Source organism: Takifugu flavidus, chromosome 1, assembly GCF_003711565.1.
Source record: "Takifugu flavidus isolate HTHZ2018 chromosome 1, ASM371156v2, whole genome shotgun sequence".
Taxonomy (NCBI): Eukaryota; Metazoa; Chordata; class Actinopteri; order Tetraodontiformes; family Tetraodontidae; genus Takifugu; species Takifugu flavidus.
This window is the reverse complement of record NC_079520.1, coordinates 24,343,840-24,357,849: the sequence shown is the minus strand read 5'-3', so window position 1 is coordinate 24,357,849 and position 14,010 is coordinate 24,343,840. Positions and strand designations below refer to the sequence as shown.

Genomic DNA, 14,010 nt, shown 5'->3' with positions numbered 1-14,010 from the left:
GGGAAGTCGACTCGCAGCGTGCTTCTTTTGAAAAATCTAGTTATGAAATTATGGAATTAAATGGAAATCATGCCGCAGGCTATGCCACTGGTTCCTTCCAGGCTAAAGTAAAAAAAACAAAACAACTGGAGACTTCAAAGCGCTCTCTGGTGAGGGCCCGCGAAATTGACGAGAAATCAAAGACGCGCCCTGGAAAATTCAGGAAAACGCGGGGGTGCGGTGGCCCCCGCTGCCAGTTTTGCGATTGTATACCGTCCCACTTGAATTCTGGCAGCGGCCCGAACAATCTGGCCCATCCAGCCCGGAGGCATAATCATTAGCTGATCGTCAGTGACCGTGGTGGCATCAAAATGACAAACCGCCACGCCAGAGGCGGCACTCGGGAGGGGGGGGTCGGCCGTCCCTGGTGGTGTGTTTGGAGCCACGGTTACACAACCTACCAGATCTGAGCGGAACAACATGTCCTACATCCCACTCTGTTATCAGGCATCTGTAAATGCGAGCCTGTGCATGGACTAATTGATCCGTGCGGCTGGTTAAAACCACGAGCACGGTGATCTCGGCGATGCTGGGGGGGGTTGCAGCACCTGAGCCTTTGACCTGTTGGACGCCGTTGAAAACACGGACGTTTGTCCCCACTGCCATCGCTGCTCAGTGCGGCCGCGAACGCCACATCGCCGCCACGTGGCACAAATATTGTCCCTCCCGGCCGCAGCATCAGAGGAGATATTGAGACTCAAATCCATGTTTGCTAATCCAAATCACGGCCTTTGACACAATGGCGGGACTTGTGTACGGTGCATACCAGGGATGCCAGCAGGAAAGGTACCATATCAGTCACTCCAGCTGTTTTGTATGTGGGACAGAAGCTTCCCTGTGCCCCCCCTTCCACACGCACGCACACACACACACACACACACAGGCCCGGTATGTGCAGCCTTTGAGCTCGCCGCCTGGGAACGACCAGCACGTCCCCACCGCTCCGCTCCTCCCAATCACTGCAGCCACCGAATGAATATTGGCGTTTGTGGTCCCTCTGTTGCAGCGTGAATACATTTCAGAGCCGGGCCGACAGCCTTCGGACTCAAAAACCCGGCACAGCGATGTGGGTCTCGTTATCTGGAAATGAGGGGCGGTTAAAACGCGAATCACCGGCTTTTTCATTGCTCCCTTTAGCGCCGCTCAGCCTCAGCATCGACTCTCAGAGCTGCTTATTTAAGATTAAGAAGAGATGGAATAATCAGTGCTATCAAAAAAATTTGGGCCGCTGTTCTTGGCCTCGGCCTCGGCCTATGTTGAGGTTGTGGGCGCCTAATGACCAGCAGGAAAAGCACTTTTACGCGTGGTTTCGCTCTAGCAGAAAAGACATTTAAAGGATTATTTATGTAAAGTGTTGACAGCTTCAGGTCTGACCCAGAGGCTGTGAAGCGGACACCTGCTCAGCGGTGGTTAAAACCCTCATCTTCTGCCTCCACAAGAGCCGTGTCTAACCAGCTAGTTTTGGTTCTAATAATATATTTTGACTTCTGAGCTGTTTTGTGTTTGGATCCCTCCGAGCCAGGGCTGTGACACGACTCAGCTCTTAACAACCGAGGTTCTTCCCTAGTAGACAGCGGCTGTGTGTACTCGGTGAGTCAGGTCAAGGCTCTCGGTTCACTGCACAAACGGTTTCTCCTGGAGGTCAGAGCCACTGACTAATGCTTGTGTTTCACCCACTTACTCGTTCCCATCCACTGGCTCATACTCGCTGCGCGGTCAGCGAGTACTGTGGGTAATTTTGACCTCGCTCTGAGGTAAACTCCAGTTTACATCCGCACAAAGCTGGCCAGCGAGGCCGTCATTGTGGTGCAATGGGATATCGCCATGCAGATTCCCCTCCTGAGCCATAGGTTTATTTCTTCCTGGTGGTCCGTGGCTCGTCTCATCGTTCTTCACGACTCCGCACGACCTGTACAGCTCGGCATAAATGCAGCGGCCCACATAGTACACGCCATTGTGTGGCGTGCCATAGCTGTTTAAAAGTACTTTGTGTTTCTGAGGCTCGAACAGTAAAAAAGGCACACAGGTTGGATTTATTGCGCACGGAACCGAGAAGCTCTAAAGTTGGAGCATGTCTTTATTGCTGAAGGACATAAACTGAGAGCCCTCAGATTCTCGTCCTTCCCGCGACAGCTTGTCTGATCTAAATTATTTTTTATTTTTGGTCTTACTCCATAAATGCAGCATCAGGACCTCTAGGACTGAAGAAAAACACCCCAGATGATGCTGCTGATACTCAATTATTCAAGTTTTCAACAGTCTTTTCTGCATCTGAAATATTTCCACCATCATAGATATTTAGAGAACTGGAGGTTTGTAATTGTTGACATGGATTTGAGAAGAGATGCATTGACTTTCTCCATAAGTTGCTGTTCTATAAATGTAGATTTTTCTGGGATTGTGTAAAGTTTATTATCCAGGATCTGTCGCTTCTGCCTTCTGCTATACTGCAGCCATTTAGTGGGCGGGGTTTTAATGAATGTCGAAACCACAGCGTTACCATCAAGAACTGTCAAAATGTACCGGTTTCTAGACTTCAGGTTTAGCTGTAAATTTCCAAATGCTTCCATAACATCACCGTTCCTCCCTGTTTATAAATTTGCTGCTTCTGTTGTAGGTGGCGGCCAGAGCCGGAGTTTACGACGTCCTCAACCAGCTCGGATTCTCCGAGTTCGAAGACCCGAGGGACACGCCGCTGGCCAGACTGCGCTACCGCTGGCAACAGCACACCACACACACGCTTCCTTTCAGAGGAGAGTTCATCTGACGGAGAATCACTGTGAAAGCCCCCCGAACCGAACTGTGCGAATGTAGAAGAGGCATTTACGTCAACATGCTAGGCCTTCTGCAGCTAACCATCAGCCTTCACTTTGCTTGTTTACATCCCTGCAAACTTGTTAACAGTTTAGAGTATTTCAGTGTATTTATATTTATGATACTCTGCTTTTCCTTTAAAAAAAGAGAGCGATAACGTTCGGTTTGGGAAAATAGGCGAGGTTTAAATATTGTTTTGAAGGCGATGAGCAAATTCCACTGTGTTGTCAGCTAACAATTTTGGTCTTGTTTCACATCTGATATTTTTCCTGAGCCCCGTCCTTTGCTCTGCACAGCTACTATCAGAGGCTTTGCATCAGTTCGGCTGTTCTTTAAATATTGATTTGTCCTTGAGTTTTTCTAAGCTATTTTTTAGACAGCAATATAACAGCGGTCAGATGTTGTACCTGTTTAACGCCTGCGTCATTTTAGAGGTACTGACGGCACAGATCATCAGAATTATTAAGTCAAGTTAGGTTTTTACTCTGATGCTACGACTGACTGCTAAATGTGTACTTTTTAAACATTGTTTTTCTATGTGATACAAAGACGTAGGCATATTAAGATTTCACACATCGCAGATTTGCTTTTCTACATTCCTGATGTTGTAGCTCATCACATTTTTACGGTTTTAGCGATTTTGTGCGTTTCAGGGCTGATGTAATCTTGAGTTTATGGCCTCAAACAGAGACAGAGGGAGATAACGATGTCTTTCACCTTCGCCAGGCTTTATTCTTAGACTCCGACAATCCGGCCGCAGCTAATAATGATGTTTTCGGGCAATCTATTAGATTGTCATGCTATGCTTGTGTGACACCTCACGACGCACACGCTCGGTTACGCACTCTCACAGGATCTTTGACTTTATTGACGGGATATTTTGCACTCAAAACATGCCGCCAAAACAACAGAAATTAAATTATGTCTGTAAAATGTATTAGGGGTTGATAAATTAATGTCACATTTCCAGAGCTAAAGCTTATTTTGGTGGCATTACTTTTTTTTTTTTTTTATTTGACTCATGTCAAATTTAATGTGTTATGCTAGATTAGTTCATGAATGTTTATGTGCACAATAACTCATAGCTAATAGGTTGTGCTTTAAAGACCACAGATCCTGCCTTAATGCCGCAATAAGCCAGAAAAATAATCAGAAAATCTTTTCACCGGATGCCTATAATGTCCTTTTTCTCCCTTTTACCTCGTCTTTTTTGTATATAGCATATTCATACTAATTGTGTCATTACTAAGATGATTAACATTTTTGTGTTCAGAGAATTGTTTCAAACCCTTTGAAGGTTGCAATAACACCTAAATGTCCTAGCTATGCCCTGACGTAAAGCAATGCATTATTGAATCACTTTACTTCTTTTCATTTTCTAGGGCTAAAATAAAGAATTCCAGTATGAAAAACATCTCTGTGTGTTTGTGTATCACAGATTTATGCTGATCCAGCCCAAAACGAGTGAAGTAGTTTCAATATAATGCCAGTCTGGAGCCAAATAATTGTCTCTTCCTGTCTTTCTCCCCGTTATCTGGGCATTATCGTATGCCTGACTGCAGATACGTGATGCTGGGGCTTCGCTTGAATATCCGGAGGGCCTCTTTGTTGTGTGTCACCGCCGTTGTCGGCGAGTAGTGCAGGTTATGAGCATCGAGCAGAGTACGCTTACACCAAACAGGTGATTCATTGTTGGGCTGAAATCGTAATATATTGCTGATACAGTAATAAAGAGCTTTCGCCAGATCAAAAGACTAATCTGACTTGCCCTTTGATGTGGACAGGTAAGGGTTTAATTAAAAAAAAAGACTCCCTTTAGAACGGAGCACTGTTGGGATTAAAAAAGCTCAAAGGCCGGCACATCAGTGAAGCACACTTGGCTTTCCTGGCCTGCTTTGAAAGGCTGATATCCCAGATTGCTTCCTGTCTTGTAAGTGCATAGCCGGCTTATCTTTGGGAGTACGGAAGTTTTTAGGATTTTATCACCCCGCAGCCTAGCTTGGATTATTGTGAATGGAAACCCAAGTTGTCCAGACTGGAACCCTACTTTTATATTTTAATACTGCACCATTCAGGCAGCAACAAAACTCATTTAAACAGCATCCCGTCCTTTCCTGTTAGTCTCCCAGAGACAATGTTTATCATTGGGATATGGAGGCTGGCGATTCAGTTGCTGCATGTGGCCAACTTGACTCCAGGGTCAAGATAAGCCCTGGACACGAAGCCCGTGCTTGGATGATATAGCGGCCCCCCTCGCCTTTGAAATCCCTTCCAGACTGATTGAGACGCTCCCCAACATGAAACTCAAGCTAGCGGTTCCGAGAGGATCCCGAGATTACGGCGGACAAAGAGTGGCTTTGAGGGGTGAACAGCCAGAGGGGATGCAATGAAGTTCAAATGAAAAAGCTTCCCCTTTTTTTTTTGCGGATGAGAGCCGCTGAGGATATGAGGCACAGTGTCGGTGAGGGGGCCCGCCGGTGTATCTTCATCCTTCTTCCTTCTTGTGGAGACAAAGAGCGCAACACTTACCATAGAGGCTCAGTGTGATTCTCTTTGAAAGGCCTCAAAATGGAAGTTATTTAAAGGATGTGCTTAAAAGATCCAGGCTATTAAAACATGCACTTTTTCATCCGTCCTGCTGAAATCAATTCCATTTCCCTTTTGTTTGAGGCTCTGGTTCTGGATGTAAGCTGCCAGCATTCTCTTAACTACAAGTGAGAAAGGTTCTAAATCGGCATAATGCGCTTTGGCGCGATTTTGTTGCTTTAGAAGGAAGGACAAAAGTATTTCCCAGATTTAAGAGTGAGATGTTGCGTGGAGGTTTGGGTTGTGTACAAGGATGGATAAATGACACCAGTTTGTGTTAAAGTTCCTTAAACCAGGGTGTTCCTCGACTTGTGTATTTGTACATTTGCACCACATCAATTTGTGGGTTTTTGTTTCAATTCAACTCATTTCTGTCCTTTTATGTGGCTGTTCAATTTTGGTTTTTCATTATATAACTGTGGTTTCGGAAAGAGAATCAATTATTACTTTAAAAGCATGCTAACGACCCTGATGCTAATGGTTGACCTTTACTCTTTATTCAACCAATCCTGATGAGCCACAAACTCAGATGTTTTTTAGGGGGTGGGGTTAATCTCTTTGGTGGGAGAAACGCACATTTGAGGCTAAGTGCAGAGTCATGCAAGCGGCTCCCACACCCATTACAAACGAATCACATTTTCCGAGGAAAGATCAAGTGAAACTCATCGACCCTGACCCGGGTCATAAATCAACACTCATCCTGAGGCAAATCCCTCCATCCACCCAGGGAAGAGGACAATATTTCCACCTCTTCAAATGTGCGGGTTTGTAACTTGGCAAACGCAGATGTTCCTCTTCCCTCGAGCTGCCTGGCAGACCGAGCAGCTGCTTTACATCTCCCTGCATCTCTGGGAGATGAAAAGTCGCATATTTTCTCATCCACATCTCCAAACCCTGCTGCAGTGTCTCCGCCGAGTCAACCAGCGTAGAAGGCACTTCATTTTCTCCTTCTCCAACAGGGAAAATGATCTGACTCGCAGTAATTGTGATTTCAGTTCTGCGAGCATGTCTGATCTGAATGCGTGGAGAGAAAGAAGACTTTTAATTAAGCACTATCATGAAATGTCATCTTGCTCTTTAAACACAAAGAACCACCCTAAATAGTGTGAGTGGAAAAAAGGCATAAAACTTCTTACAAGGCAGTTAATGGTTTCCATCTCTTGATGCTGTGGTTAGTTTCCATGACTTATTAATCCACTGGATCGTCGTCAGATCCTCCCCCAGCCACCCTGGGGGTACGACTGCATAAAGGCCACACCTGCTCTACATTGGCCGTCCTGTGAGCATGGAGCCAATTAACCACAGAGTGAGGACGCGGCGCTGGAGGTCGCCGAGGCTGACAGAGCCCAGACATACTCCTGGAACTCCAGAGGGGAAAAGACTGTCCAGTCTAGACACCTTTTTCCTCAAAGACTACCTGAAAATCAGTTTTAACCTAACCTCCCCCTCTCCTCCTTGAATTCCAGAGCTGGTGCTTTGGCCTTTTGTGTCATCATGTCTGGAACTCTGAGTGGGGCCAGGGGAAAAAAAGAGCCATCCCCGGTGTGAGCAGGTTATCTCTCCCCTGATGAAATGTGCTGTGCAGTTTTCACACCTTTTGAGCTTCCGGGCTCGCAGATGTGTCCCCTTTCTGCAGAAGGAAAATATGCTCACAGTGACATCTGCAGGAGTAGCCCAGACCAAGGGGATCGTGATGAGTGTCCCCGCACGCATCTGCCTCTGGCATAAACTTGGTGTGGGCGCATTTTTCTGATTTATCTTGGGGGGTGGGGTGATTTGCCATGCGCGTCTAATGCCTGCCTCTTTAAATTCAGCCACGCTTTGCGTCAGGCTCGTGCCTTTGGAATTTTCTGACTGCTACCATCCCTTATTGATTGCCTCACCGTGATATTAGTGTTTACAGTCTAATGTAAACGCGCAGGAGTCGTGGACTTGTTTTTAAACCCACCCTCCCCCCCTTATAATTTACGCACATTGTGGAATGGTGATTTTTAAGATTCACTCTCTTTGCGTTGGCATTCCCCCCCCCCCCCCCTACAGGACGTGATGACATTTTTTATGACTGAGTGTGTGTGTATGTGTGTGGGGAGAGGGGAGGGGGGGCTCCCAACGTTGACTCGCTGGTGAGAAGTTGAACAGTTGAGAGTCCCGCTGCTGAACCACTGGTGCGTAATGGTGCACGACTGGCCGGCAGATGTTTCACCATCGGGACAGTCTGTCTCTACCCACTTTATATGAACTGCTCCGACTTTTTCTCCCCCCCTTCGGTGTAGGCGTGTGTTAACTCGCTCCGCAGCCTCTTTATAAAGTGATTAGAGAAAGGACGACGAGGAAAAGATAGGGCTACCTCCTCGAACCGTCCCGGTTTCCGACCGGGCAGTTGTCGTCATCAGCACCCCAGATATCCCCCCTTAGCTCCCTACATGGATGGGCCAGTCTTGCTTTTTGCAGTGCAGCACGGGCCAAAAGATTGGGCACAACTTTTTTATCCTTCACTTTGGCGTCTAGAGGGAAAACGCACAGAAATGTCTGTCCGCCTCGCCGGAGCTCAACTCTGAGGATCTTTCACTGGCATTTGCGCTTTGTTTCAGACGGGAGGACTCCAATCAAAGTTTGCAGCAGAAGAAGACTGTGCGCTGAAGTGGCAGCTCTCCCACCCCAATACTCGCTATGGATTATTTGTATTTATTGATGTATTTTTCTCTCAATCAACTACTTCTGGATCGTATTTTTGCTGCAGACACCCACGGTAAGTTATCATTTACTGCCTCCCTTTGATTCTGCACTAAGATTGCATGCTGCTGGAATGTGTTTTCCACTTATGGCACATTTATAAAACTGCATTAAGAAACAACATTTTGATGAGGTTCCTCACACTGGTTCCTCCTAACATGTAAAAGTTTATTTTTGTGAATGTAAACTTGCCACAGCTCTGTGAAGGTTCTCACTTGACACTGTCACATCTGTCTCATCAGAAAAACTCTCTGGAAAACTAAGTGAATATGGTCTTATCGTGCCATTCAGCACAGACTCCCGCGGCCGGTACCTTTCTCATGTGGTCTCAGCTGGAAGTGGAAGTAAAGGTGATGATGCTGCGGCTGCTGAAAGTGATGGCGCCACAGCCCCTGGCAGCAGAAGACGGGTGGCGCGCAGTGCCCCCGAGATGCCCAAGGTTGCTCCGTCGCAGCACCTATTTTTCAATGTCACTGTGTTTGGGAAAGAGCTGCACCTCCGTCTGAGAGCCAACAGAAGGCTGGTGGCCCCGGGGGCTTTCGTTGAATGGCAGGAGGACTTTGTGGAAAAGGCCAAGGAACTCATCTACGGGGACTGTGTTTTCACTGGAGATGTGAGCGACATGCCGGAGGCCTCTGTGGCCATCAGCAATTGTGACGGGCTGGTAAGTCCACCAATGCATGCCTCAAATATTTGTGCGGTGGAGAGGGATGTAGCCACATAGTTGTCAGGCAGAATGTGCGGTGTTGTGGTGTCTGCATGTTTTTGTTTATCTTGACAAAGTCCTTTAAAATGGATATTAAAATGCATTAAAGCCTCCAAACTATGAGTGCATCACTAATTCCTTATGTCTTTAAATGTGATCCAAATGATTTTCCTATACACATGCGCCTACACATGTGGTCTAACTGTGTGTATAGATTCTCCATTGGTCAGCCAATGACAGGCTGCGATTTTGGATCGAAGTGAAAGTGTTGCGACCCTTTCGATGTATATGTTTCAAACAGCTAGGCTCTAATAATCACATTTTCCTATATTTTGCAAGCAAACTCTATGATGATAACACACCTGAATCTGTAGGTTCACCACATTGTTAATAGGAGACTTTAACTGGTTATCGGGTTAAAGCTACTTTGGCTAAACAGCACTCCTCATATGGACAAAATGTAGTAAACATGAAGACATTTATGCTTTCAAAAACCAAATCATTTGAAATGTGAAATGCAATGCTCACAGGTTTACCTGCATATTGCACTGGCAGACACCACATGTGGGATATACAGAAAATACGTTCAAATAGGAGCTTTTAAGTCCCCCTATAATACATTTAGTTCAGTGAGGTCTGTGTGAGGATATTTTTGCTTGACACAATACGCAAAGATTTTCAAAAAGTGCTCCAGGTGAGTACTCCTGAGACTATGAACCAACGGTGGCTTCATAGTCTCAGGAGTGCTCATCAAAATTTGAATCTAATGAAATATATTTTTGGGATGCGACAAACACAGCTCCCATGGCGCTTTGATACAGTTTTTGTGACTATTCATTTTGTGTCAAACTTCCCATAATTAGCACTTTCCAACCTGTGGAGCCGTCCCTAGAAAATGTTTGTTTTGCTTCATTGAAAGCTGAAAAAACAGCATGTAGTGAAAGGCTGCCACTTACTGAAGAGAAAGTCAACTCGTTTTTATACCGAATGCACAAAAAGGTCAACTAATTTAGAGAGGCTGATACATACAGTACATTGAAATGTCAATTTGTGTCTCTCACAACAGGAAAAATTTGGCAAAATCAGGCCTTTAACTAGCCAGTAAACTGGAGCCTTCATAAATCATGACAGAAAGGTTCCCTCTAACAAAATTACACTTACACTGATGTTGACAAAGGCCACCTGCTGTCTCAGCTCTTGTTTGGACTCATAAAAGTAAACATGGAGCACGCCAACGCTAAAAGCTCCATCAAAGTAGCTCGAATATTTCCGCATGCAATGCTGATTCAGCGCGCTGAATTGCTGCGTTTCGCACCAGTGAATTCCTAAAGTGTTTGACACGCCGCCGTTGCATTATATCCAGGATTATTGACCTTAAGATGAGTTCAGTCGGCTGATCGTTGGCAGGCAAATGAAGATGTCAGACGGCTCAAGTGGACAAAGGCCGCCTGGGTTGTTGGATCCTGTTATGTGGCCTTGTCGAACAGCATGTGGAACACACCACGATGACTTAACAACCAAACCTTTGGGTAGCGGGTATGTTCTACCCGTTTGAAAAGCAGAACTCTTCTTTTGTGAAGGAAAAGGGGCGAGCTGAATGTTGGCAATGTTTGTCTGAGAGTCGATCCTTCACAGCGTCACTCCAGAAAGGGAGATAAATGGTCCTTTGGAAACTGGACCCCTTGTTGTGAGTCCAATCCCACTGGGGCTAACCAGTTTGCAGTCTAAAATCTTTAGATTGCTTGGAAAAAGACGACGTAAAGCACTTACACTTTAAAGTTTGCAGTTAGATGTCTGAAAGACTGCCCTTGCATCAAAGCCAGTGTAAACATAGACATGCCAGTGCATGCATGGACTTTTTCAGAGCACTTAAAGGTGTGCTAAATTGCCTTTGTAGGGCAGGTATTTCATCTAAGCATCCACTTGATGTGGAAGGGCACTGAGGAGATCCTTTCAGATGAAAGGGCCCAGTCTAAAAAGAATAAGATCACAAGTCATGTCAACGTATGCGGGACAGATGTCAGAGATGTACCTGTATCCTTACCGGCAGTGCGCTATCTTCAAAAGGATGCTTCACCCCAGAAGAAGGGGCAGATGCTATGTTGGAGCATAGAAGCAGATGTGTATCAGACTCATCCTGCTTTGGTTTTTATTGCTGTGGCATCTGTTATCACAACCACAACAATCTATTCTCTATACATTCGATTCCCACCCTGCGTGTCCCGCAGCATGGCGGTGCATATGATGACACCCTTGTGGCGAGGTATGACTTCACCAGCAAGAGATCACGTTAACTTGGTCGGCTGCCATGTGCCCAGAGACACATATTTTATGGCATTCCAAGGTCATGAGACATGTATGCTTGCAGCAAAAGTGAAATTTAATAGGGTATCTGCATAGGCATCCTCTGAACATCAGGGTTGCGGAGTAAATTAGAATGATGTCAACAGAAGTGGCCTTCTATTTTCATGTTGTCACGTAAGGATCCGCGACGTCCCCCCGCCTGTCTGTAACTCCTGCTCGATGGCAACAGCTGTGCACTCTGGAGAAACGAGAACTATTGTTGTAGAGCAATGAGTGACGGCTATGATTATACCAGAGCTCCTCATGTGTTGGGAATTAGCACAGATGATGGCCTGATTGAATTACATGTGATGGAAATACGAGTGCCGGATTACCGCAGTCGGAAGAGGGCTATTTCTGTGTCCATCAGTTAAAAAGAGTGAGAGCAACCTAGCAACAGCCAGTTGCCTGTTCTTGGTGGTGGGTGTGGGTGTTCGGGCCAGTTTTCCATCCACAGGAGATGGAAAATGCGTCCATAAATTGTTCTATTCACGAATGTTTGCAAGAATCCCGCACAATGCTGGTTCCTGTCCAGTGTTCCACTATCCTCCAGCCTTCCAGCATTTAGTTGGCATCGAGGTAGTCAAAAAATGAAAGCGCTCCATCAGAGCAAGACAGCGCCTCAGCTATTAATATGTCTTAATTCTGCTCCGTTTAATCTTTATTTGCAATGGCTCTACTAGGGTTACCTAATACCCTCTGCGCTCCCTGAGACACAAGTAAACCCATGTTGGTATGTATGTCTTTGTGAGGACTGTCATTGACCTTAATGCATTTCGCAGGACTAACCTTAGACAAAACATGTCAACCAAATAACTCAAGCCAACCTTTACGTTAGCCAAACTTTAACCCTCCCCTTTTTCAATTTCAAACTAGTTTTAAGCCCAAATTTCCCACGTGAATAGAACGCGATGTGCTCCCACAGACAGGCAAGGGGATGCCAGCATTCCCAATACTCGCGAGTATTTTCATACACTGCTGGTGCTGCCGTAACAGCTTCACTTTTAGGTCCAGTCACCTGCGGTGTTCCCCTGAGAACTGGGGAGTATTGGGTTCTTGTTCTGGTTCACAGTCCCGCGAAGTGACAAAAGCTCGCTCGACCGTGTCTCCTCTCTTGACTTACCGGTAATCTTTTGTAATTAAAGTACGAAATGGCATATTTTTAGCACACAAGTAATAACACCCTTAATGCTGCAATGTGTACATCTACTTTGCTGTTAATATTGTTATTACTGCATTATTACTTCTAATATTACCATGAAAGCTGCTGCTTTTTCTCCCATATGGCCATTTGCACTGACATTACAATGATCCCATCCTTGGGATGATGATCGTACCTCAGGCAATTTCTTCATGGAGAGACAAATGTCAGCTTGGATTTGAGGGATAAATTGTAACCAATTTTTTAAGGTCGCAAGTCAAGGTCACTGTGATCTTTTTGCCAAACCTCAGCCATGAAGCTAGAAACCGTAATTGGTTCTCCCCCCCTCCTTAAATTAATGAACACCTTTGTAAGGGGCTTAAGATACGCAGCACTTTAGCCCTGACATAGTAGCTTTCCCAGTCCTTCATTTGTAATTTATCTATGTATTTTTTCCTTTATCTTCAAGCCCATGTCGAAGAGCGCTGATTAGAAGTTCATTCTTCCTTACACTCACTCATTTGATCAGCAGCTTGGCTTGCCCTTTGGCGCCTGATACTACGAGATGTAAAAGCTGATGAAAAAAGAGCTCAGTTTGCAATCCCTTCCCTCCACAGGTTGTCTCTCGTGATCTTTTCACCCCTCAGAATGGGATTTACTCACATGGTTGAGCATCTTCCAGCGGAGCCGCTGCCAGGTCTTTCAACAGGACGGGCCTAGATCTGCTCGGGTTTTAATCTCATTTAATAAACCCAGTTATCTGATGATCACTGTCAGTTTGTCAGGGCTTACAGTTATATGTTATTTATGGATTAAGAGCGTGTCTAGGACTAGAAATGACTTGTTTCTCATCAAATCTATGAAAGTTTGCTTCTCAGGTCCCCGTGTCCTTCCATCTATTTTTGGATAAGATCATGTAAACACATATCTTAAGAGATTGAGACCCCGCCTGCATAAAAGATCTTAACCCCCACCATGTCTGACGTATGGCACTCAATGTAGTCTTCGTTATATATAGTGTGACATTTTCTCCACTCAGCAGTGGAAAACAATGTTTAGTCTCCCTGCCGTCATAGTTCCAGCGCTGCTTATTTGTAATACATTTGTGCACATATAATTTAAGGGAAAAATTACAGCTAGCACATGTTTATGACTGTTTTAGGGTTGGCTTCATGCACCAAACACCAGCGATCACCTTGGCAGAAGTGCCTCCAAGAATTCAGAGGCCCTTTAAAAGCCATCTCATCGGACACCACCGCCACAAGTCACGCAAGCCCTGTGTTCTTACTGTAATTAAAGCTCCAGATCACAATTAAAAGTTTAATTTGGCTCTTTCCTCTAATATAAATGAAATATTGATAGGATACATTCTCAATTCTAAGGTTTGCCGGCAATTCTTTGTGCTCTTATCATTTGATCCTCATTCTGCTCTAGGGGTGACTGGTTCCAAACACAGTTCAGATCAAGAAAAAAAAGAACTAAAAATGGCTGAAATTAAAGAGCAAATACCCACCTTCAAAGCTGGTTTTACCGATGTGTGGAATTTAGTGCTCGGGTGAGCGTCTGGTTTGTGCTACTTGACTTTTGTAAGTTTTTTATTGACACTGACCTCAGAGCAAATTTCTATTCAATCACTGAGATAATCTGT

The 14,010-nt window shown here is 45.3% G+C and overlaps 2 protein-coding genes across 6 annotated transcripts in view; both read left to right on the top strand.

Moving 5' to 3' along the window:
• The window catches only part of pald1a (phosphatase domain containing paladin 1a), a 33,963-nt gene extending 29,698 nt beyond the window's left edge, over nt 1–4,265 (top strand). For all 4 annotated transcript variants that reach the window (XM_057025755.1, XM_057025745.1, XM_057025764.1 and 1 more), the window contains one exon: nt 2,657–4,265. In XM_057025755.1, coding sequence (XP_056881735.1) covers nt 2,657–2,806 — 150 coding nt within the window. In that variant the 3' untranslated portion in view covers nt 2,807–4,265. The remainder of the gene's footprint in view (nt 1–2,656) is intronic.
• Nucleotides 4,266–7,560: 3,295 nt separating this feature from the next.
• The window catches only part of LOC130521833 (A disintegrin and metalloproteinase with thrombospondin motifs 14), a 31,689-nt gene continuing 25,239 nt past the window's right edge, over nt 7,561–14,010 (top strand). For both annotated transcript variants that reach the window (XM_057025670.1, XM_057025661.1), the window contains exons 1-2: nt 7,561–8,188; nt 8,415–8,836. In XM_057025670.1, the coding sequence (XP_056881650.1) occupies nt 8,110–8,188; nt 8,415–8,836 (501 nt within the window). In that variant the 5' untranslated portion in view covers nt 7,561–8,109. The remainder of the gene's footprint in view (nt 8,189–8,414; nt 8,837–14,010) is intronic.